Source organism: Oncorhynchus gorbuscha, linkage group LG02, assembly GCF_021184085.1.
Source record: "Oncorhynchus gorbuscha isolate QuinsamMale2020 ecotype Even-year linkage group LG02, OgorEven_v1.0, whole genome shotgun sequence".
NCBI classification, from domain to species: Eukaryota; Metazoa; Chordata; class Actinopteri; order Salmoniformes; family Salmonidae; genus Oncorhynchus; species Oncorhynchus gorbuscha.
In genome coordinates, this window is record NC_060174.1 from 70,426,300 (window position 1) to 70,451,319 (window position 25,020).

The window sequence follows — 25,020 nt, forward strand, 5'->3', positions numbered from 1 at the left end:
AGCTAGCAGTATAGCTTCCATTTTAACCTCATTATCACTCATCTTTAAATGTTATGAGTGGCCTGTTAATTTACAATAGCATAATGTTCTATTCAATAGTCTGGGCCAGCTATACTTAGGAGTGTTCAGCTGAATTGTGAAGTGTTCTGAACTGTCAGGTCTCTTAATTCTCTTTTTCTTCTCTAAGAGGAGCCGTCCTCGGCTTTGCACAGCTGAAAATGATTACTCCCACAGAGCATCTTCAATTAGCCCCAGGGGAGAGATCACATTCTGTCACAGCACAAACCTCTCAAGTTCTAAAAGTCTGACTCATTCCCTTGGCTAATGCAATTCCACAGATTACAGCCAGTCTCTATTCAAATGAAGAAATGTGTAGTAGTATCCTAGGTAGGTCACCTAGTGAGAGTGAGGAAATTTCAGCAGACAAAGAAACAGGTTCATCACTTCTCCCTTTTTGGATGGTGTGTCACCTAGTGCTATATGTGACCGTCTCTTATCTATATAGTCAGTGTTAAATAACCAGAGCTGGTGAATGAAGGCTTTACCATTGTGTATTAGTGTGCGTGCGTGTACATACTTCCTCTGTTTCTTCTCCAGGTCGTGGTTGCGGCTCTGCTGGCCCTCCAGGTGCAGCTTGGTGTCCTGCAGCTCAGCTGTCAATCTGCTACACTTCTTCTTCAGCTGCTGCACAGAGCGCTGCACCTCATCACTGTCCGCCTGCAAGTCAGTCAGCTACACACACACCCACACAGTATGAGTGCTCTACTATCATACAGTATGAGACATCACTACAGTACACCAGGGAACAATATGGGATTAAGCATTAGTGTAAGACCAGGGCTGTACCCTTCTCTCCAGGTGTCTTTTATTCTGCTGCTCCGTCTCCAGCTTGTCTTCAAACTCCTGCTGGAGTCTCTTCTTGGTGAACTCAGTCTCCCGGATGGCTCGGTCGTACTTCAGCCGCCACTCTCCTCCTGTGAGACAGACCAAGGACAGTACATACGGTCAGGGAGTGACGGAAACAGACCATGGGACATTTGGAGTGACCAATCCTTTAATGCTAGATTGGCTGACTGATCGAGGATGGAGGCTCAATGTGACTGAGCCAGTGGATGCTGCTGAGGATCATTAGGTTAGAGACGATTTTCTGTGTCTCACATTCAAGCGTTGCCAACAACAGACACGGAAACTTCTACTAAACATTTCATCATAACTTGATAATACAAAGAAAAACCTTCAAGAAACTCAAGGGAACAAGAGTGTCCCTCAAGATATCGTCTCTACTGAGGGAAGATGACACTGAAAGTTCATCAAGTACAAGGAGATTAATGTAAAAATGGACTTGACACCATTGAAAACAGAGTATAAAATCTGTAAGGGTTTATGGTGGAAGGGCAGAACCTAACAGCATAGCTACAGTTGTAAATGTGCATTTATTATTATTATTATTATTATTATTATTAATAATAATAATACTATTATAATATCATTCACTTCTCTTGTTTTGACCTATACTGTTGGAGCTCGGAGAATACGAATTTCACTGTACACTGCGATTACATCTGTGACCCTGTGCATGCGACTAATAAACTAATCTAATCGATCTAATCTAGAGCTTTAACTTGGCCCAGAGCTGTGGCTGTCAGAGACTATCTACACCAAAGCAGCAGAGACTAGAGGCGGGTCCAGGTTCATTTCTCAGACTTATCGTTTGAGAGGCTGTCCATTCCCCCTTCACACAGGAACACTGGGGCTTTCCATTACGAACAGACATTTGCATATATATAGTATAATGACAGCTTCCAGGGGCCACCGGCTCTGATCCACAAGATTATTTTCTAATTTATCTGAAACCTCCCCACTCTGGCTTTATGGAGGCCGGGTATTCGAGCTCCTTGACTCACGGGCACAGAGAGACTCAAGGACAATACACTCACAGCATGACACCTCACTCAATGCAGAAGATCAGAGGAGAGAGAGGACTCAGTCCTGACAATGGGCATCTTAATTCCACACTTGTAAATCCATAGAAGATCGGTCAATTCATGGGCCAGTTATATTATAATGCAACTATTGACCCAATTTCCTACTGTATGGAGTCTCAAATATTGTACTAAGGATGAGTCACACAATACCCTCATATTACCAGTTTGGAACTATTAAAGATTCACTATGCAGAAATCGCACCAGGTTGCAAAAATTCTAATAGTTTGCCTAATTTCAGTTTATTTGACAAAACAAGCAAGTATAGTGTAGAGATTCATTAAAACCATCCAAACCGCTGTGAAATATAGTTTCCATAACCACAAATATTGTATGAAATTTAAGAAAAAGCATAGAAATAGTGCACATAGAACAGATCTACCGCTTCTTAGGCTTGCTTTCAAATGAGAATGATAGATCTATAACGAGCATTTCTAGTGAATTTGGTCGGGTTGCCCAAAAAGTTACATATTGCAGCTTTACATACCATTGGCCCCTTTCTAAGCTGTCTCTGTTAGCCTCTGAAAAACAAAGGTGATCATAATACAACTTACAACCCACTCTTCCGATGTCATTTGTGAGTAACCTCTTATACCAGTAGTCTTATACCTGTAGACAGTGCTATGGAGTGGGTTGAGAGCTTCAAGTTCTTTGGCGTCCACGTCACTAAGGACTTAAACATGGTCCACACACACCCACACAGTCGTGAAGAGGGCAAGACAGCGCCTCTTCCCCCTCAGGAGGCTGAAAAGATTTGGCATGGGTCCTCAAAAAGTTCTACAGCTGCACCATCAAGAGGATCTTGACTGGCTGTATCATCGCTTGGTATGATAATGCACCGCTGCACATTGATCTGGTACTGGTATTCCCTGTATATACAGTAGCTCCAGTCTCATGCATTTTATCAAGTATCAATCCCCCTTTTTTCAAATTTTCACCTAAAATGACATACTCAAATCTAACTGCCTGTAGCTCAGGACCTGAAGCATTCATATGCATATTCTTGATACCATTTGAAAGGAAATACTTTGAAGTTTGTGGAAATGTGAAATTAATGTAGGATAATGTAACACATTAGATCTGGTATAAGACAGCACAAAGAAAAAAAACATGCATTTTTTGTATTTTCTTTGGACCATCATCTTTGAAATGCAAGAGAAAGAGACCATAATGTATTAATGCAGCCCAGGCACAATTTGGATTTTGGCCACTGGATGGCAGCAGTGTATGTGCAAAGTGTTAGACTGATCCAATGAACCATTGCATTTCTGTTAAAACATGTGAATCGAGACTGCCCAAATGTGCCTACTTGGTTTATTAATACATTTTCAAGTTCAGAACTGTGCACTCTCCTCAAACAATAACATGGTATTCTTTCACTGTAATAGCTACTGTAAATTGGACAGTGCAGTTAACTTACGTTCTTGTTAATCTCTTAATCTCCAATATCAGATATGTCTATGTCCTGGAAAATGTCCTTGTTACTTACTCATGTTACTTATGCTAATCACATTAACATCAACCGTCCCGCAGGGGTCCCACCGATCCTCTAGAGGTTTTAAAGTCTACACCCATTGTATTCGGCAAAGGACAAATACAATTTCTTTGATTTTTTATATTTATAATGCCATTCATTCACTCAGCCATAATGACAACAGAATAGTCATTCAATGGGTTTGTGTGGATAAGAGACTTTTGGCAGCAGAAGAACTCACCTGCATCATCATCGTCGTCGTCCATGTCCCCGTTGAGCTCTGCCGTTCTGATGAGACGAGCCTCCATCACCTCCATCTCCATACACTCCATCTGCTTCTTCATCAAGTCAAACTTAGCCTGAGGTAGACAGAGGTAGACAGAAAATGGAATATTCCCCCTACTAAATGTTATGTTCGTGCTCCATCTTCTCTGTCCTGTTATTTAGGCTCACAACATTAGTGTAAGTACAGACACTCAAGAGTGAGTGAGTCTGCCTGTACCTGTAGGTCCTTCATGTCTTTCTCCAGTCTCAGTCTCTCAGACGTCTCTGTCTCCAGCAGCTGGGAGGCCGACTCTCCAGTGTTCCTCTCATCCGCAAGCTCCGCTGACAACTCTGTGATCTGGAGGAACACACACACACAGTATTTAATGTCTATGCCCCATGGCCTGGCCTATGTTCGGTCACAGTGCACTACACACACACCCTCAAAAGGCTACCTATGAAGCCCGAGAGTCATATCCTCTGCCTACTTTTCTTATCACAGGCGGAGTCAAACACTGAACAAAGGTGGACTGTTTGAGTTGATAACCTGACACAGCTTCTGGTGAATGAAGACAGTATGACAGAGTTATACTACTCCTGCAGCAAACGCTGTCTCCCAGAATGCAGTGCATAGAAGAAAGGCCCCAGGAGACTCACCCTGCTCTCCAGTCGATCACTGTTCAGTCTCAGTTCGTTCCTCTCTTTCTCAGTCTTCTCCAGCTTGCCCTTCAGATGCTGGATCTCCTCCTAGAAGAGAACATACAGTACAAGCACAAATATAAGAACGGGAAAGAGATAGTAGAAAATAGCTACAGCAGAGGTAGCCATGTTGGAATCCTGTGCAACACTATGGAGATATTCACCACTCCCACCTGACATCATATAGCAACTCTGGAGACTTGACTCGTGGTCGTGGGTGTGCAATCACACATTTCCAAGTATGAAAACCCTTACTTTAGTCATGTGGAGCAGATTGGCAGTGGGTGAGGTTGGATGGCGAAACAGGCTTAGAGTCAGAAAGCGAGACAGGGATACTCACATCTTTTCCTCGAATCTGTTCCTCTGTGAGCTGCACCTCGATGAGCGGCCGTACGGTGGTGAACAGCTTCCACCAGGGCCAGCCCTTCACTCCCTTGTTCTTCTTGATGTTCTTCTGGATGCAGCGGATGGCCAGGTCGTGGGTCTGCTCAGCACACAGAGAAAGAGAGTGGTTGCGACGGTACTGGACTGTACTGTATGGGGCTGAGAGAGTGTGAATGCAGAGGAGAGAGTGGAAGCATAGTGCCGTACAGTGCAGAGGAGGTACAGTACAACAGAGCTAGCCCTACTACAGAAATAGAGACTATAGAGAATGAATATCTCATCAGATTAGTATTATCAGCCTAAACGTCACTGTGATTTACTCTTTGCTATTGAATAACGTGCTGTTTTTGATCTTGAGAAACCCTAGCCCTCGTCTCCATGTTATTGACATACAGGATGGCTGAACATGTACACATCCAATAATCATGTGTTGCAGCATCGGCAAACCAGCCAGGCCTCATCAGTCAAGCCTTCTCTGGAGAGTTGCTGCAGACCATTTTCCAAGGCTGGAAGCTCTTTTGATGAATTTAAATCAAACATCAATATATCTTGGAAGCCGATTCCACGTGTTACACGATTTCCATGCAGCTTGTGCATGAGCATTTGTAGTGGCGGCAGATTACGGCAAAACCCAATTAGACAACACAATATTCCCAGCGTCAAGTAGATTCCGCCCCGAAGTCAGCCTCTATGGCCAATTAGGATTTGTTACGCCATGAAAGCCGTAACACAGTGCTACATTCAGCAAATCTCAGACAGACATATTCAACAGCACTCATTTGTGATGTTTAGACCTTAATGAATGAGGCAAACAGAAGAGAAATAAACAAAGGGCTATTCATATTGAGAGGGTGTCTGTCTGTCTACTGTATGTCAGTCTGTTGAGAGGATGTGAAATGTGAATCGTGGGACAAGATTCTGACATAATCATCTACACTCTTAGAAAAAAACGGTGTTATCTAGGGAACCGACGAAGAACCCTTTTGGAACCCTTTTTTGTAAGAGTGTAGGGCTAGGTAGGAGTGGATGTCATTGCCTGGGTAATAGCTTTGGTTCGGTCTGTCTCTCTCCTACCTGCGCGTGAATGCGTGTGTGGCCTGCATGCATGTGTGTGTGTGCGTGCGCTGTGTTTGTGAAGACTGAGCTCTACTTGACGGTGCAGGAGAAGCACCCGCCCACACCACCTGCTTCCACTCAGCAGCGCACTCGCTGACTTAAAACAAGCGCTTAATTAGGAAGCCCATCGGCTGCTCTGTTCAATTCCCCCCGGCTCCCAGAGGTATACATGAGGAAAGAAAACACACAGAGGAAGACTGGGCTGTGTTTCAAAAGAAAACATCCTGTCTTCCATATGCCCTCCCTCCACTACTGTATGAGAGAGAGAGAGAGAGAGAGAGAGAGAGAGAGAGAGAGAGAGAGAGAGAGAGAGAGAGAGAGAGAGAGAGAGAGAGAGAGAGAGAGAGAGAGAGAGAGAGAGAGAGAGAGAGAGAGAGAGAGAGAGAGAGAGAGAGAGAGAGAGAGAGAGACAGACAGGCACACTTTCAAAAGGGAAATTGTTGCTTCTCGAAAGGGAGATATATATTCCTGGTGAAGTCATGCTGGGACGACTTCAAAAAGCTCTGGAAACTATGATAAATCAATCAAAAGTTACAGGACATTCTATGACACAGCCAGCCGCTTATCAAGCACCATGGGCTTTTCGTATGTTTGTCGCTGCCATAGAACACATTCCTAACACTCTCAGAGTGTATTTCCATCTAACCACGGCACATCTGTGGAGAACGGATACATCATACAGTGACATTATGGAAGCCTAATCAAATTTCATGAACGGGGAAGACGGAGTGAGAGCCCTAGTGGGTTTCATTATACAATCATTATTATAAGACAGGCCTCTGGATAGAGACACACTCCGTTAATCTTCCTGCTAGAGAGGGAGGAAGGAAAGAGGGAGGAGGGAACTCGATTCGCACAGTAATATACCACTTCACCGCATTCCTCCAATTACACTTTTCTATTTCTTGGGCTGGTGCATTTGGAATAACTACTTTTTTACAAACTGCATATATTTGTTTAATGTTATATATTTTCAGAGCAGACAGAGAAACGCACATGGCCTGGTCTATCATCATTACTATACTGACTAAACCAGACAGACTCAAGAGGTTTGCAATGAAAAACTTGTTGTTTTATAGTTAATCTAGGGCGGCTAAGGTTCTGTGGTTTGTATCTGGTTAGGAGTGGTTGTTTCATATCAGTGTATGGAAACGGTTGTTTCTGTTCCAGTAGAAAAAGTCTAAAGAGTTGTTTGAGTAATTCTTGGTTTGGTGGTTCAATGTTCGCTGGAAATAATATCAGTTTTTTGACCTGATTGAACATTATATTAACATCATATTCATCAAGTCATGACTTCATATGTTTATGACTTTATATGACATTACAAACACATTATCTAAAAAGTTCATATAATGTTAAATCAAGTCAAAAACCTAATGTTATTTCCAGCGAATTACACAGACTTGGACTTTATTTTTCTACTGGAACAGAAACAACCGTTTCCATACACTGATATTAAACAACCACTCCTAACCAGATAAAAACCACAGAACCTTAGCTGTCACCCATAATTGAGTACTACATCTTACCTCACAAAAACCTGAACTTCAGTTCAGAGGCAAAGATTTTACAATAAAAAACATGAATTGAATCTTATCTTTCTATTAAAGATAAACGTACGGGAAGAAACAGAGGAGAAAGCATTCAGAAAAAAATAGGCGACCCGAATAATGGATTTAGTAATGGTACAGTTAGCCTTCACACTGTTCCTCAGTGGTGATTTCCTGCCCTTTCCAGTGGATTATAAAGCGCTCCTCACCATCAGTCTCTGAACGATGGCCTTTGAACTTAATAAGAGAAAACCTTGGCCTTTCCCGGGGTCCTATTTCCACCACATGCCCATTACTCAAAAGCTGCTTATTTTGTCATGAGGGCAAAACGAGAAGCACAAATCTTTAATAGAAGCAGAGATAACAAAAATGTATTAAGGCTAAAAACTTCAGCTTTTTTGCTCAACTAGCTAAAAAATGATTCCCATAGGCCACCTTGGGAAGATACTGCAGCGTATGTCCATTTCTCAGAAAGCTTAAAGCCACATGGATGCATCCTGGAAACAAAGAGAGTACAAAGACATGGCTGAAATGGGATGGCTGAAATGGAGGTAATATGCAAAATAATAATATGCCATTTAGCAGACGCTTTTATCCAAAGCGACTTACAGTCATGTGTGCATACATTCTACGTATGGGTGGTCCCGAGGATCGAACCCACTAACCTGGCGTTACAAGCGCCATGCTCTACCAACTGAGCTACAGAAGGTAGTGTACAGCATGTGTGGAGATGAAGGAAAGTTCCAGCCAGTGAGTGTAGTGATGTCCTGTGGGTGGTGGTGAACCAGCCAGTGAGTGTAGTGATGTCCTGTGGGTGGTGGTGAACCAGCCAGTGAGTGTAGTGATGTCCTGTGGGTGGTGGTGAACCAGCCAGTGAGTGTAGTGATGTCCTGTGGGTGGTGGTGAACCAGCCAGTGAGTGTAGTGATGTCCTGTGGGTGGTGGTGAACCAGCCAGTGAGTGTAGTGATGTCCTGTGGGTGGTTGTGTACCAGCCAGTGAACTCAGTTCTAGCCAGGCCAGACGAAGGCAGCCTGCTCACTCAGAGCGTAATCACACAGTGAAGGAGAGGAGTGCTGGATTCCATACATCAATTGCAGAAATGCTATCAGCGCCAGAGAGATGGCCCCATATCATGTGGAGAGAGATTAATGGAGGGACAAGGAGATAGAGCTGAGGAGAGGGAGATTCTGGCATGTATAATAGGGCTGCTTTTAAAAAGAGCTGATCAATGAGAGTGTGATTAAGGGGGACATGTCACCCCCCTGTCCCTGGTGCAGATAGTGACAGGGTGATTCAGGTGGGATGGGGGTGGGGTTAGGCCAATAGATTTACAGCAGAGCGAGCTGTAGTCCTATGGCGGAGAAAACAACCTTTAAAATGGGACCTGGAACAGGCTCCTTCACTCCAGACCCCGAGGCAACCACATCTCTCTATTTTAGATCACATGAAAGTTTGATTCTCTGTCTCTAAATCAATAGTAAAATATTGTTCTGTCGAGTTTACTGTAGAGCTTGCCGTAGTCTTAAAAAAAGACTTCAGGAACAGGGGGAATATACAGTAGGAAGACTGAACTGTTCTCTACAACAAAAAACTATCAATGTAAATCATGGAAAATAAATCCTGGATTTCAAACTATAAAACAGTTTCTGATCATATTGGACAGTCACAGTCATAGCCTTGACATCCACAGTACATCTTTGCCTCCTTCCCTGCTTCCATCTATAAATCCTGCCTTTCTTCTGATGAAGTGAAGCCGTGGTGGAGTCATGCATACCTTCCTCTTCTTGAAGGCCTGTCTGGCCAGGTACCCACTGCAGGCTGCTTGGAACAGGGTGATGTTGCGTCTGGTCTGCTCATCCCTCTGCTCCTCCAGTTTAGCCAAGGTCCCCGCTCTGAAGAACAACTGGGGAGGAAAGTACACACCTTTTAGTTCATCATCAAACAAAACAGATATAGTCACGTTTGTTCAAGTCTGGAGCTGATTTAAAACAAAATGGTCACATAATTGACTTGAAATTGACTTCAAGAGAGTATGCCTTTTTAGCACCTATTACACAAATATATTACATTACCAAGAATGAGGTAGATCCATCCACTGTAGTCTAAGACAACGGCCCTTTAATCCAAGAAGATTGGGTAATAAAGTAATTGAGCGTGTTTGAGTGGTAAGGTGAAAGCAACCGACTGTAGACGAAGGTCAAGGAGGGAAGTTGGGGAGGTATATCTTTGATAGCCGAAAGTCGGAAACTAAAAGGTGTTTATGAAAGTGTTTATTTATAATGTTGAGATATACATGTCTCCAACTCCAATAACACACACTCACAAACTGAAATCATATGTGTGTAGACTACATTGTACAATCAGTCAGTGAGAGAGCCTCAAATATCACATTCATTTGTATCACTCCACCATATAAATGAATCGCACAAAAGCTCCTGTTTCAGTCATTCTTCCCCATTATGCAACAGACTTTGAAAGGCGCTGAAAAACGATGGTCACCGACTTAACAAAAGTGATCCGCTGGAACGCGCCCGTTATCTCTGCCAGAGAGTGTCAGCATTGTGTCCTCATTGGCCGGGTCAAAGATGAAACAGAGTTAAAGGGCCAGTAGAAGTGCCGTCACATGACAATCTCCTATCATTCACATACGCTCTGAGATATCATCAGGCCAGGGTCAGGCACAGTGTGAAGACTGGTGGCAGTCAGTCAGCTTAAAGGCGAAGGGTGGATGGGAGAGTTGACAGGCACCAGTGCTTTATAAAAGATCAAACCTCTCTGGCATACATGAAAGAACCAGTAGGTGGAACATGCAAACACTTTTGTTATTTTACCTTTATTACTTAAGCAGGATATACTGTATTACCAATACGAAGAGGAGGGGTTCAGAAAACACACTGTACAGCAATGTTTAGAGGGATAATGTCATGAATTTGGCTTCAAAATAAAACAGTAAAGTCATGTTTGTCATATGCATTTTGTCCATAATGTAACTCTACATCAGAAAACCACAAGTTAGGAGATCTCTGGGTGTCGGCGTCATATTATGATCAGAATGGGTCAATCAAAGCGGACATGAGACGTGACTTCCTGTTGTGGCAGTGTTTACCACAGTGAGAGTTGTGTGGTGGACCCAGTGTCAGGAGAAGATTTGGTGCTGCTGTTAATTGGCATTCTGCTGAGGCCACTGCTGTTGCTAGGACACAGTTGGAATGCTTTGTGAACCACCATCTTGGTGCTAATCTACTCCAAAGGCCATTTCAATCTCCAAACCCCGAAGGCAACAACAGCTGTCTCCCAAAAAATTACCATTTTTAATTACAATACTTTCTTGTTGGCTATGGGCCACTTCTCAGCTGATGGGATTAAACAGAAGTGTGCCAAGCAGTGTTTACTGTGATTAGTCTACAAGTGCCAGGGCGAAAGACAACATCGAAGACCATCACCTGCCAGAAATGACTCTATAATGACATGCATACAAAGGAGACATGATTGTGTGTCTCACGGTGAGGCTGGAAGGCAGCATGCCTCTCAGACCCATCCTCCCCAGCCAAGAGACTTTCATGACAGGCAACACTTGTCAGACAGTTCACCCAGAGTCACAAACACATCCCCGCTAACAACAAACATTCCCACAACATTAGAGTCTCATTAGGTCATTAAATAACGTTTTCATAGGAATGTTCATGTGATGTTCAAGGAACGTTTCCAAGCGACCATTCCCTTAATGTCCAATAAAACTTACCCAGAACTTAAGATAATGTTCTAGACAGGTTTCATGGGAATGTTGCAAGAACATTCATGTGTCCAGTTTTCTGAGAGTTAGGAAATTAATCCATAAACCTCCTACCAAACATACACAGAACATGGTTGCCATGTTCTCAGAACAAAACATATTAATATTCTAAACATGTTTTTATGGGAACGCTGCAAGAACATACATTTTTTCCGCACCTCCTGTCATTACAGGCTGCATCACATTCGGCCGTGAATGGGAGTCCCATAGGGCGGCGCCTAATTGGCCCAGCGTCGTCCGGGTTTGGCTGTCATTGTAAATAACAATTTGTTCTTAACTGACTTGCCTAGTTAAATAAAAGTTAAATCAAATTATGCCATCCATGAGTAACGTGCGCAGGTAGCCTACATTAAGTAATAGTTTGACAATCAGTTAACATCATAACTAGTTGTGTTTGTGCCACATTAAAAAGGGAGGCTAATACATTTTAAGTTAAAAGACATCTTTACTATTAGGTCCATAGAGATCCTATTAAATTAATATGGATACTGTATGTAATTACTGTATATGATCAAATAGATAGGTGCATGCACACATGGGAGGTCTCATATACAGAAATCCCTTCATTTGCTGAAATAAGTCGATCAAATCAATGATGAGAGACTAGTCAGAATAACTGATACCTGACATGGACATGGTGGCAGTGCAGGAAGATGGGAGTACAACGTCCCATGCAATGTACCATGAACCAAGAGGTTGTGAGTTCAAATCCCAGGAGAGGACATGTTGAATAATAATTGCTGTATAAATGAACATGCACAAATATAATTGTGTGTCAAATATGTAAGTTAAAAGCACTGTGTGTGTGTGAATTGCCCTTACCTTGCCAAACCAAGAGATGAATGGATGAGTGGTTCACCAATCAGGGCTTTGATTGGCTTGGCAAAAGTAACAAGATGTGATGTGAAATGACTTTCTTTTTTTCTTTTTTTACACAAAAAAAAGATTATTTCAGCAAATGAAGGGATTTCTGTATATGAGACCTCCCATGTGTGCATGCACCTATCTATTTGATCATATACAGTAATTACATACAGTATCCATATTAATTTAATAGGATCTCTATGGACCTAATAGTAAAGATGTCTTTTAACTTAAAATGTATTAGCTTCCCTTTTTTAATGTGGCATAAACACAGCTAGTTATGATGTTAACTGATTGTCAAACTATTACTTAATGTAGGCTACCTGCGCACGTTACTCATGGGTGGCATAATGACAGGAGGTGCGGAATAAATACGTTTTAAGCCTCATTAAAATATATTTTTCTGCTTCGAATTTCCAACATTTGGTAGGCTATCAAATTGTCTATAATTAGATACATGCAGCTTCTCTTCTGTCATTACTTGATACTCGTCTAGAATATTAAATAAAGCCATGCTCACCAAATCGATAGAATGATCAATGTATCATCAACAATCTAGTTGACATCGGTAAAGTTCTCTTTCATTTCTGCTTCTGTCACGGAGCGAGGACGTTAAGAAACCAGGGATAATTCCAAATGACATAATTATGACCGGATTTAAGGAATTTAAAAAATTGTGAAAAACAATCCTGCAAGTTTCTGATATTTTAGTGGACGCATATTTTTTGTGGTTGAAAATAAAATACGGTCAGCTTTTATGCTGCTGAAAGAAATTGCACGTAGGCCGGGAACACTTCATCCTTCAGAAGTTAATATTGTAATAGGCTCAATGTGAGGCCTATAGTCAGTGTCCAGACTTCTTTTCCAACTATTAGGCTACTGGACTAAAATAATTCCGGCATCACGTCTAAATGAATGATATTCAGTGATTGTCATTCATTAAGCCTCCTACACTAAGCCTCCTACACAAGTCTTGTAACTCCAATTGATGCATACACCGCATTTTGAGCGTATTCCACACGTTTTCAAGACCATTCACAAATTGTTCATGCGACTGACATGAGGTAATGATAAATACTGTGATAGCATACAGTTTTCATGGAATCTGCTTTCATTATTGTGATAGGCTCATGTTTTACCGGTATGGCGTACCACCACTATTTATTTTACCAGTAGTTCATACAGGACCATTCCAGCTTGCTTTCACCCCTGGAATAGTCAAAAATAACTGATAATGTACATAGACATGGTGACGTAGCAGAAATATATGAACGTCGTGAGCCATAAGGTTTTGAGTTCAAATCCCAGGTAAGGACATATAATAATTACTGTATAAATGAACATGCACAATGTAATAATTTATGTGGTGTCAAATACGTACGGGAGCGGCAGGGTAGCCTAGTGGTTAGAGCGTTGGACTAGTAACCGGAAGGTTGCAAGTTCAAACCCCGAGCTGACAAGGTACAAATCTGTCTTTCTGCCCCTGAACAAGCAGTTAACCCACTGTTCCTAGACCGTCATTGAAAATAAAAATTTGTTCTTAAATGACTTGCCTAGTTAAAAAAATAAAAAACGTTGAAAGCACTGTGTGAGTATCCCTAACCATGCCAACAGGCAGAAAAAGAGCTGTGAATGGATCAGTGGTTCACCAATCAGGGCCTTGATGGGCTTGGCAACGGTTACAAGGTGTAACGTGTAATAAAAACACATTTTTCTAAGAACATGGCAACCATGTTCTGTGTATGTTTGGTAGAACGTTGATGTAATATTCTTCAAACCCTCAGAAAACTGGACACGCATGTTCTTGCAACGTCCCATAAAACACATCTAGAACATTAACATTGTAACCATGTTCTTAGTTAGATAAGTTCTGTTTGACATTAAGGGAATGTTCTCCTAACACAAACACATGCTAAAAAGGTTCTCAGAACGTTTGCTAACAAAGATAGAATGTTCCCCTAACTAACGGAAAACTAGACCCCCAAACATTAGTGGGAAATTACGGGTAACATTATGAAAACGTTCTCTCTCAGAATTCTTACTGGGATTCCTCGAGGAAAAACGAAAAAGGAGGAATCTTTAGCTACAAGTTGAAGAAACCTACTGTATGCATGGGACAACATCTGTTTTCTGGGTTTCTATAACCCATTTTCACTCAATGTAATATGAACAGAGGTAGTTTAACCAGTGACTAATTCAAAGCGTGAAGTGTTTTAATGTTGTGGCAGTATTGGTACTCACCCTACTCAGTCCCATGTGATAGCTGCTCTTCTCCAGGTCCAGGGACTCCAGCAGCTCCTCTACCGCCTTGAAACGCACACAAACATACAGATCATTCCCTGCCCCTCTACCCCCGGATTATCCCTCTACAGCAGTCCCGCCAAGCTGCCAACTGACACAATCCCATCATCCCAACAACCACTCCTCTAATCAGACAGATTGACAGAATCCTGCTCTGTCGTCCTTTCACATTCTACCTCACACATCCGGCCTGATTCCCACCCTCTCCTCTTCTATTCTCAAGGACACAGAGCATGTGCAGGGAGAGAGGCAAAAACTGACCAGACAGCTCGTCCTCCAGAATCCACCTTCTCCAAGCTTGTTCCTCCTGGCCCCGTGGTGGTCTCGGCCCCATAGCAGCCTTGAACACATACAGTCTCTGCAGAGGGGCACCACCTGCAGCTCTCCCTCTCTGTGTTACAGTCGGTCTCTGTGTGTCTCTCAACCGTCCCTTTCCCTGGGTGGTGTGGACAGGTCCACTTGAGCCCCCAGCCTGAAAGGCCCCATCTAGATTACACTGTGAGAGGAGCTGCAGCCCCGAGCACTGAGGGCCTTTTGTCTGACGCCGTTTCCACAGAAACCCCGTTACGAGACACTGACTGCTTTTCTCTCTCTGTACCACCTTCGCTCAGTCTCTCACACTCTTCTGTAAAGAGTAGCTTTTGTGTTCTTTTCCCCACCATTTCACTTCAGCCTGGCTCCTCTTTCAGGGGACCAATACACAATTGACCCTCATTGATAGTTAACCTCAGAGTGGAACCCTCATTAGAAATCCTCCCTTCACAGGTTGGGTCACACTAAAATACTTTTAGGCCCTCTCACCATTTACATTGCAGTGGAGAGTTCCTATCCTAAGAAAATCATTAGGGTAAAACCACCAGGCAGACAGCCTCCAGGGTAGACAATATATTTCACAAAGTTGATAAGTTCAGCCCTAAAACCCAGTGCAATTAGAAGGCCTTTCCTTCCTGTCTCTGCTTCTGCCATGTTGATTAGGTCATCACAATGGCTCTGATTAACGGAGGTTTATTCCTCTGTCAGTGGGCTACTGACAGCCAGGAAGGAGACGGCCTCTTCAGATTATTAATGTAACACTACAGACCTCAGCTATGCTCCACACACACACACACACACACACACACACACACACACACACACACACACACACACACACACACACACACACACACACACACACACACACACACACACACACACACACACACACACACACACACACACACAAACAAAAATAGACTGACCCTCTTCTCATCCTTCACTATGTAGTTGCGGCCAAGTTTCTTGGTCAGGTGGGGTGCCAGCACATCGAAGCGGTGGCGGAATTCTGAGAAGACCATGTGATCGGGGTATCCTGTAAAGACAATGACATGGGGGCAAGGTTACGGAGCTACAATTTTTTACAGAACTATTTATTCTAACCACAGTCTACGTGACATACAGTAGAGCGGTGTTGGTCGTTTGGTTTGTTTGTGAAGGAAACCAGACTCCAGTCAAGGCAGGTCAGACCAGTCAGGACCTTCCTCATCTAACAACCAGAGCCTCTAGCTCTGTCAGCCTTCTCACCTTGTCTGTAGATTCTGAGGGCGTCCAGCAGCTTGGAGCCGCGGAGCTGGGACCGGAGCAGGGCCACATCCAGCTGCATCAGGCCAGAGTCTCCACTCTCCCCCTGGGCCTCCAAATCCCCTCTGCCCGCCCCCAGGGCATCAGCATTGGGCAGCAAGCAGTGGACAAAGTGAACCCTGGACCTCCTTACCGTGTCCAGCAGAGCATCCTGAAGGAGAGAAGGGTTAGCTGGGACTCAAATGATAACAGTGATAGAGGGCTAGAGGATAGGGCAAGGCCTCACCATGCACCGTGACTTACTCAAGGATACATAGGCAGATGTTTCACCTAGTTGCCTTGGGGATTCGAACCAGCAACCTTTAGGTTACTGGCCCAACGTTATTAACCACTAGGCTACCTGCCACCCCAAACACTGTGTGAACACCTCTCTCAGAGGGAGGGCGTACATTAGGCAATGCTAATTAAAAGACTCAATTTACTAAATCAGCTCGTGTATAGGATTTAAATGAGGGGCTTGTGGCCCAACACCACGTGGATATACACATAATGAAACATGAACAGAAGTGAAAATATAATAAGTTATTTGGGGCCCTCTCGATCGCTCTCCCTCTCACAGTCCCTCGACCAGACCTGGCCCCTGCAGATGGCCCCTAGCCTCTCACCACTTGTAGTTTGATCTGGATGCAGAGGGACTTCTTCTTGACGGCTGCCACCCCAGTGGTGAAGGTCTTCCTCATGCTGGTGGCACGCCGCAAGGTCAGCTGGGAAACGCCCTCGAGGCCAGCAATGGAGCCTGACAGGATGGTGGCCCCACCCCCTCGACTCATAAACAGACCACTGATGTTCTTCCTAGAGAGGAGAACGACAAATCCAACACGGTCAGAAATGTCTATTGCAAGTGTTGCTAATCAAGCTAAAACATTATGTGGGACGGGTGTTACTTTTGGGAGTCCTGTAGGAGACTCCCTGCGTTGGTCGAGACAGGGTTCTGTTTAGCATGGCTCAGCCAACCACGGGCGTCATACTCCACCCAGTCTGTACCATGGCTGTGGCCCAGCAGGAAGTGATGTAGTCTCTCACTCTTCAACAGCAAGGTGTGACCTGACCAGTAGAGAGGATAAAGGAGTTGATAACAAGTATGTATGCCAATGTTTGCGTGTATGGATGTCTACAGTAAGTGTGGTAATGAACATTATGTGAAAAAGAAGAAAAACAACAAATCATTGTCACCTTTGAGCAGACAATATATTTTCTATAAACCTGTATATTTTGTGTTTTTGAAGTAAAATCATTTTAGAATATGGCAGTTTAGAAAACAGAGAATTCTTTGAACATAAACACTGTTTGCTGCTATAGTTTTCTCCCCATCGTTTTACAGTGAAGAATAATAGAAACAGAGTGGTAAATTTCATACCACACCATATCTGGGTGATTAGTGCAGTTCTGATAAAGTAATCTTCCAACTCTGCCACTGCATTGGTAGCCGGACTGCCAGTCTGTCAATGCTCTCTTCCCAACTCCTTATGGAATTGCCATGCAATTGTTTGGCTTGACAATCACAACGCAGGAGGCAAAAGCACAAACTGATCTGGGACCAGGCTAGTGTATTGGTGGGTTGGTGGTACCTGACGATGCAATTCTGAATCATGAAAATCATCCAAAGGACATTTGGTAGAATGTTTGAATGTAGAATGTCTGGTCGATAAGAGTGACAGTGTTGATTTGAAACCCATTTTATTGCTTTGCCATGGTGATTCTATTCATTAGAACGCAATTACATTTGAAAATTATGAAATCAAAATGTTTGTAGAATGAAGAACATTAGAACAGTTGGTCGATAGGCACCAATGCTGATTTAGAAAATCCCTTTTGGTGGCAACAACCTCAAAACTAGACCTGCAACTTGTTTCTGCTATCCAAGATTTTCAATTGTTAAATCGGTAGAGCATGACACTTGTAATGCCAGGGTAGTAGGTTCCATTTCCGGGACCAGCCATACATAAAATGTACGCACGCATGACTGTATGTCGCTTTGGATAAAAGCATTTGCTAAATGGCATATAATTTTACAAAATGAGCTTCTACACCCAGCAATTTAACCAGTCTGTACTATGGATGGCACAGGAGCATCGATATCTTCCTATCAAATAGTTTTTTCTTATCAGTATTTGGTTAATTGCTTATTTTTGTGTATTATCGACATTCTATACTGAACAAAAAAAAACAACATGCAACAATTTTACTGAGTTACAGTTCATAAGGAAATCAGTCAATTGAAATTAATAAATTAGGCCCTAATCTATGGATTTCATATGACTAAGCAGGGGCGCAGCCATGAGTGGGCCTGGGAGGACATAGGCCCACCCACTGGGGAGCCAGGCCCACCGATTGGGGAGCCAGGCCCAGCCACTGAGGAGCTAGGCCCAGCCAATCAAAATAATGTATTTATTACAGACAGAAATACTCAGTATTTCATCAGCTGACCGGATGGCTGGTCTCAGACGATCCTGCAGGTGAAGAAGCCGGATGTGGAGGTCCTGGGCTGGCGGGGTTACACGTGGTCTGTGATTGTGAGGCCAGTTTAACGAACTGCCAAATTCTCTAAAACGACGTTGGAGGCAGCTTATGGTAGAGAAATTAACATTTCATTATCTGGCAACAGCTCTGGTGGACATTCCTGCAGTCAGCATGCCAATTGCACAGTCCCTCAAAACTTGAGATCTGTGGCATTGTGTTGTGTGACTAAACTGCACATTTTAGAGTGGCCTTCTATTGTCCCCAGCACAAGATGCACCTGTGTAATGATCATGCTGTTTAATCAGCTCCTTCATATGCCACACCTGTCAGGTGGATGGATTATCTTGGCAAAGGAGAAATGCTCACTAACAGGGATGTAAACAAAATTAGAGAAATAAGCTTTTTGTGAATATGGAACAGTTCTGGGATCTTTTATTTCAGCTCATGAAACTAACACTTTATATGCTGCGTTTACATTTTTGTTCAGTGTATGTTTAGAATGCACTTAGGTACATATAGAACTGGTTTTATGAGTGAATTTCTCAGATATCTGGCATTGTGAGTGCGACTGGAAGACCCAGTCCCTATATATGACCAGCTTCCGCTTCCACAAGCAGCACTGGCCTGAACAGGAGAAACGCAGGCTGTTCCACAAGCAGCACTGGCCTGAACAGGAGAAACGCAGGCTGTTCCACAAGCAGCACTGGCCTGAACAGGAGAAACGCAGGCTGTTCCACAAGCAGCACTGGCCTGAACAGGAGAAACGCAGGCTGTTCCACAAGCAGCACTGGCCTGAACAGGAGAAACGCAGGCTGTTCCACAAGCAGCACTGGCCTGAACAGGAGAAACGCAGGCTGTTCCACAAGCAGCACTGGCCTGAACAGGAGAAACGCAGGCTGTTCCACAAGCAGCACTGGCCTGAACAGGAGAAACGCAGGCTGTTCCACAAGCAGCACTGGCCTGAACAGGAGAAACGCAGGCTGTTCCACAATTAGCACTTGCCTGAACAGGTGAAACGCAGGCTGTTCCACAAGCAGCACTTGCCTGAACAGGTGAAACGCAGGCTGTTCTACAAGCACAAGGCGGTGAGGTGCAAGGTTGAATTTTACAGTAAAGAGAGGAGGGACTTTATGATCAGCGTGTGACCTCAGGCAACAAGTTGCTGTTTTCTGATGAAGAGAGAAACTGGAAGCCATTCCAGGGGTGCTAGAGTTGGCCGCAGAGATGGGCTTCCTGTGAATCTCTGCCCCTCTGCTGAATTACTATTGATTTATTTTGGAGAAGTAGTATTAAGATAAGATTGGATGATATAAAACCAGATTGGTAGGCATAGTAGGTGTGATAAGTGTAGGTTAGTGTCTATTTTAATCAAAATAAATATTCAGTCAAAATAAATCATATTTGAAGTATAACAATAGTGCTGGATTTTTTTGTGAGGCGTGTGTGTCTCTGTACCTTTGCTCTCGCCCTCGGCAGGGCCGTAGTAGCTGAAGAGACGTCCCAGTAGAGTGTCCTCAGAACCCCCAGGCTGCAGAGCCTCCTCCTCCATCAGCCACAACAGGCCCCGCGCCTCATCAGTCCTCAGCGTCCGCACCTGGCACACCCACAGGTCAGACTCGCTTCCAACCCCTCACCTCACTGAATAGATAACATCTACTGTACTCTTGACACATTTTCAGTCCTTCAGATGGTTGTAGAATCAACAGTCTCACCAAAATACACACAAACAGACTAACTGGGCATCCGTTTGCTTTTCAGCCTACACATACTGACTCACTTTAGCAAACACACCCAGCCAGCCAGCCCACTCCTACTCAAACTCCAAGGCCTGAAGCGAAGTCAGCTCTGATCATCTAACCATCTACTTTGTGGGAATCATTCTGTAAGCCTGAGGAAATTTCATCAGCATTTGTTGTAAGGCTTTCACCTGGAATACCACAACAACTCCCAACTCTCCGGACTATTTCCACAACAAACACTGACACAAAATAGTGTAAAGGAGTCAGTTTACCATATTTAGCACCAAAATACCCCGCTGACAATACAGTGAAACACTGCTTTCAGGTTCATGCTTTTTATTAAATAACAACCACAAAAAAATACAACAGTTCTTTTTCATAAAGCAATTGGAGTCTGGTTTTTTTAAGGTCCAGACAGCAGAGAGGGACAGGCCATTAGCCATGACTCTTGTTAGGCCTAATATCAGAGTAATAGCTCAGAGAGCACTGGAGCGTTCAGGCAGCCTGCTCTAAACAGGCCACTTCACAAATTACCACTAGAATGCTGGCCGCAATTGAGTTTTTTGGTATAATTGAACTCTAACCCCTTTTTCTCTTCAAATGGCTCTTTCTGAATTCAAATCAAATCAAATGTTATTTGTCACATACACATGGTTAGCAGATGTTAATGCGAGCGTAGCGAAATGCTTGTGCTTCTAGTTCCGACAATGCAGTAATAACCAACAAGTAATCTAACTAACAATTCCAAACCTACTGTCTTATACACCGTGTAAGGGGATAAAGAATATGTACATGAAGATATATGAATGAGTGATGGTACAGAGCAGCATAGGCAAGATACAGTAGATGGTATCGAGTACAGTATATACATATGAGATGAGTATGTAAACAAAGTGGCATAGTTAAAGTGGCTAGTGATACATGTATTACATAAGGATGCAGTAGATGATATAGAGTACAGTATATATGTATGCATATGAGATGAATAATGTAGGGTATGTAACATTATATTAGGTAGCATTGTTTAAAGTGGCTAGTGATATATTTTACATCATTTCCCATCAATTCCCATTATTAAAGTGGCTGGAGTTGAGTCAGTGTCAGTGTGTTGGCAGCAGCCACTCAAAGTTAGTGGTGGCTGTTTAACAGTCTGATGGCCTTGAGATAGAAGCTGTATCTCAGTCTCTCGGTCCCAGCTTTGATGCACCTGTACTGACCTCGCCTTCTGGATGATAGCGGGGTGAACAGGCAGTGGCTCGGGTTGTTGTTGTCCTTGATGATCTTTATGGCCTTCCTGTAACATCGGGTGGTGTAGGTGTCCTGGAGGGCAGGTAGTTTGCCCCCGGTGATGCGTTGTGCAGACCTCACTACCCTCTGGAGAGCCTTACGGTTGTGGGTGGAGCAGTTGCCGTACCAGGCGGTGATACAGCCCGCCAGGATGCTCTCGATTGTGCATCTGTAGAAGTTTGTGAGTGCTGTTGGTGACAAGCCAAATTTCTTCAGCCTCCTGAGATTGAAGAGGCGCTGCTGCGCCTTCTTCACGATGCTGTCTGTGTGAGTGGACCAATTTAGTTTGTCTGTGATGTGTATGCCGAGGAACTTAAAACGTACTACCCTCTCCACTACTGTTCCATCGATGTGGATAGGGGGGTGTTCCCTCTGCTGTTTCCTGAAGTCCACAATCATCTCCTTGGTTTTGTTGACGTTGAGTGTGAGGTTATTTTCCTGACACCACACTCCGAGGGCCCTCACCTCCTCCCTGTAGGCCGTCTCGTCGTTGTTAGTAATCAAGCCTACCACTGTTGTGTCGTCCACAAACTTGATGATTGAGTTGGAGGCGTGCGTGGCCACGCAGTTGTGGGTGAACAGGGAGTACAGGAGAGGGCTCAGAACGCACCCTTGTGGGGCCCCAGTGTTGAGGATTAGCGGGGTGGAGATGTTGCTGCCTACCCTCACCACCTGGGGGCGGCCCGTCAGGAAGTCCAGTACCCAGTTGCACAGGACGGGGTCGAGACCCAGGGTCTCGAGCTTGATGACGAGCTTGGAGGGTACTATGGTGTTGAATGCCGAGCTGTAGTCGATGAACAGCAGTCTTACATAGATATTCCTCTTGTCCAGATGGGTTAGGGCAGTGTGCAGTGTGGTTGAGATTGCATCGTCTGTGGACCTATTTGGGCGGTAAGCAAATTGGAGTGGGTCTAGGGTGTCGGGTAGGGTGGAGGTGATATGGTCCTTGACGAGTCTCTCAAAGCACTTCTTGATGACGTAAGTGAGTGCTACGGGGCGGTAGTCGTTTAGCTTAGTTACCTTAGCTTTCTTGGGAACAGGAACAATGGTGGCCCTCTTGAAGCATGTGGGAACAGCAGACTGGTATAGGAATTGATTGAATATATCCGTAAACACACCGCCCAGCTGGTCTGCGCATGCTCTAAGGGCGCGGCTGGGGATGCCGTCTGGGCCTGCAGCCTTGTGAGGGTTAACACGTTTAAATGTTTTACTCACCTCGGCTGCAGTGAAGGAGAGTCTGCATGTTTTCGTTGCAGGCCATGTCAGTGGCAGTGTATTGTCCTCAAAGCGGGCAAAAAAGTTATTTAGTCTGCCTGGGTGCAAGACATCCTGGTCCGTGACTGGGCTGGTTTTCTTCTTGTAGTCCGTGATTGACTGTAGACCCTGCCACATACCTCTTGTGTCTGAGCCGTTTGAATTGAGATTCTACATTGTCTCTATACTGACGCTTAGCTTGTTTGATAGCCTTGCGGAGGGAATAGCTGCACTGTTTGTATTCGGTCATGTTACCAGTCACCTTGCCCTGATTAAAAGCAGTGGTTCGCGCTTTCAGTTTCACGCGAATGCTGCCATCAATCCACGGTTACTGGTTAGGGAATGTTTTAATCGTTGCTATGGGAACGACATCTTCAACGCACGTTCTAATGAACTCGCACACCGAATCAGCGTATTCGTCTATGTTGTTATCTGACGTAATACAAAACATATCCCAGTCCACGTGATGGAAGCAGTCTTGGAGTGTGGAATCAGCTTGGTCGGACCAGCGTTGGACAGACCTCAGCGTGGGAGCTTCTTGTTTTAGTTTCTGTCTGTAGCTAGCGATCAACAAAATGGAGTCGTGGTAAGCTTTTCCGAAAGGAGGGCGGGGCAGGGCCTTATATGCGTCGCGGAAGTTAGAGTAACAATGATCCAAGGTTTTTCCACCCCTGGTTGCGCAAACGATAAGCTGATAAAATTTAGGGAGTCTTGTTTTCAGATTAGCCTTGTTAAAATCCCCAGCTACAATGAATGCAGCCTCCGGATAAATGGATTCCAGTTTGCAAAGAGTCAAATAAAGTTAGTTCAGAGCCATCGATGTGTCTGCTTGGGGGGGAATATATACGGCTGTGATTATAATCGAAGAGAATTCTCTTGGTAAATAATGCGGTCAACATTTGATTGTGAGGAATTCTAAATCAGGTGAACAGAAGGATTTGAGTTCCTGTATGTTTCTTTGATCACACCATGTCTCGTTAGCCATAAGGCACGCGCCCCCGCCCCTCTTCTGTCCTGAAAGATGTTTGTTTCTGTCGGCGCGATGCATGGAGAAACCCGCTGGCTGCACCGCCTCCGATAGCGTCTCTCCAGTGAGCCATGTGAAGCAAAGAACGTTAGTCTGTAATGTCCCTCTGGAATGCTACCCGTGCTCGGATTTCATCAACCTTGTTGTCAAGAGACTGGACATTGGCGAGAAGAATGCTCGGTGTGCCTGTCTCCGGAGTCTGACCAGAAGACCGCCTCGTTTCCCTCTTTTACGGAGTTGTGTTTTTTGGGGGTCGCTGGCTGGGATCCATTCCGTTGTCCTGGTTGAAAGGCAGAACACAGGATCCGCGTCGCGAAAATCATATTCTTGGTCGTACTGATGGTGAGTTGACGCTGATCTTATATTCAGTAGACCTTCTCGACTGTATGTAATGAAACCTAAGATGACCTGGGGTACTAATGTAAGAAATAACACGTAAAAAAAAAACTGCATAGTTTCCTAGGAACGCGAAGCGAGGCGGCCATCTCTGTCGGCACCGGAAGTTCAAGAACATACAGTCTCTACCCAACTACTGGTATAATCTGAAGAAAATGCTTTTTATCAGTGTTAGCACATTGTTATTATCAATAGAGAATGATAACTACTGTAGTAATGTTGAGTGCAATGGCCTTTTAGACCTAGAAAAAGCTCAGCAAAGCCATATAAAAGCTCTCTGTTAGACATACAAGTACACAGTAAAACCTGTTCCTGGGCCTCGCTAAAAGCCTTCACAGCAAGCAAACAGACCCCAGTGAACCCATGGGTACTGAGTCTTTTATGTCAGGGGACAACATTTGAAGTGTCAGTGTAAATCCAACTGTCAGCTTTCATCCTAGTGTCTCGACATCAACAGAGAGTGATCTCTAAGAGCGTGGGCTGTGCTGTCCCATTCTTTTGTTTTTGTCAGCCTTCAAAGGCTTTGGCCTTCTGCAGCCATCTGCTTGTTTGCTGTTTGGGGTTTTAGGCTGGGTTTCTGTACAGCACTTTGAGATTCAGTGCTTTAAATAAATTTGATTTGATTTGAGCTCCAGCAGGTTCAGGACTTTTGATGACAGCTCCAGCAGAGCCAGGACCCCTTAAAAGGTAGAGCACTCAAACCAACCTATTACACCGCCGACCATGACACTCTCAACACCTTGTCATTTTTGGTTTCCACGGCACACACACTGGAGGAGAAGCAAAACACAGATTTTGTTTTCTTCCA

General features: G+C 44.1%; 1 protein-coding gene across 6 annotated transcripts in view; it reads right to left on the reverse strand.

Annotated features, from left to right (window-relative positions):
• The window catches only part of LOC124008521 (unconventional myosin-XVIIIa-like), a 123,473-nt gene that overhangs the window by 37,272 nt on the left and 61,181 nt on the right, over positions 1 to 25,020 (reverse strand). For all 6 annotated transcript variants that reach the window (XM_046319896.1, XM_046319888.1, XM_046319870.1 and 3 more), the window contains 13 exons: positions 19,965 to 20,103; positions 16,934 to 17,093; positions 16,655 to 16,841; positions 15,993 to 16,200; positions 15,671 to 15,780; positions 14,370 to 14,435; positions 9,246 to 9,374; positions 4,761 to 4,904; positions 4,379 to 4,468; positions 3,960 to 4,079; positions 3,699 to 3,816; positions 847 to 974; positions 578 to 732 (listed from right to left, as the gene is read on the reverse strand). In XM_046319896.1, the coding sequence (XP_046175852.1) occupies positions 578 to 732; positions 847 to 974; positions 3,699 to 3,816; positions 3,960 to 4,079; positions 4,379 to 4,468; positions 4,761 to 4,904; positions 9,246 to 9,374; positions 14,370 to 14,435; positions 15,671 to 15,780; positions 15,993 to 16,200; positions 16,655 to 16,841; positions 16,934 to 17,093; positions 19,965 to 20,103 (1,754 nt within the window). The remainder of the gene's footprint in view (positions 1 to 577; positions 733 to 846; positions 975 to 3,698; positions 3,817 to 3,959; positions 4,080 to 4,378; positions 4,469 to 4,760; positions 4,905 to 9,245; positions 9,375 to 14,369; positions 14,436 to 15,670; positions 15,781 to 15,992; positions 16,201 to 16,654; positions 16,842 to 16,933; positions 17,094 to 19,964; positions 20,104 to 25,020) is intronic.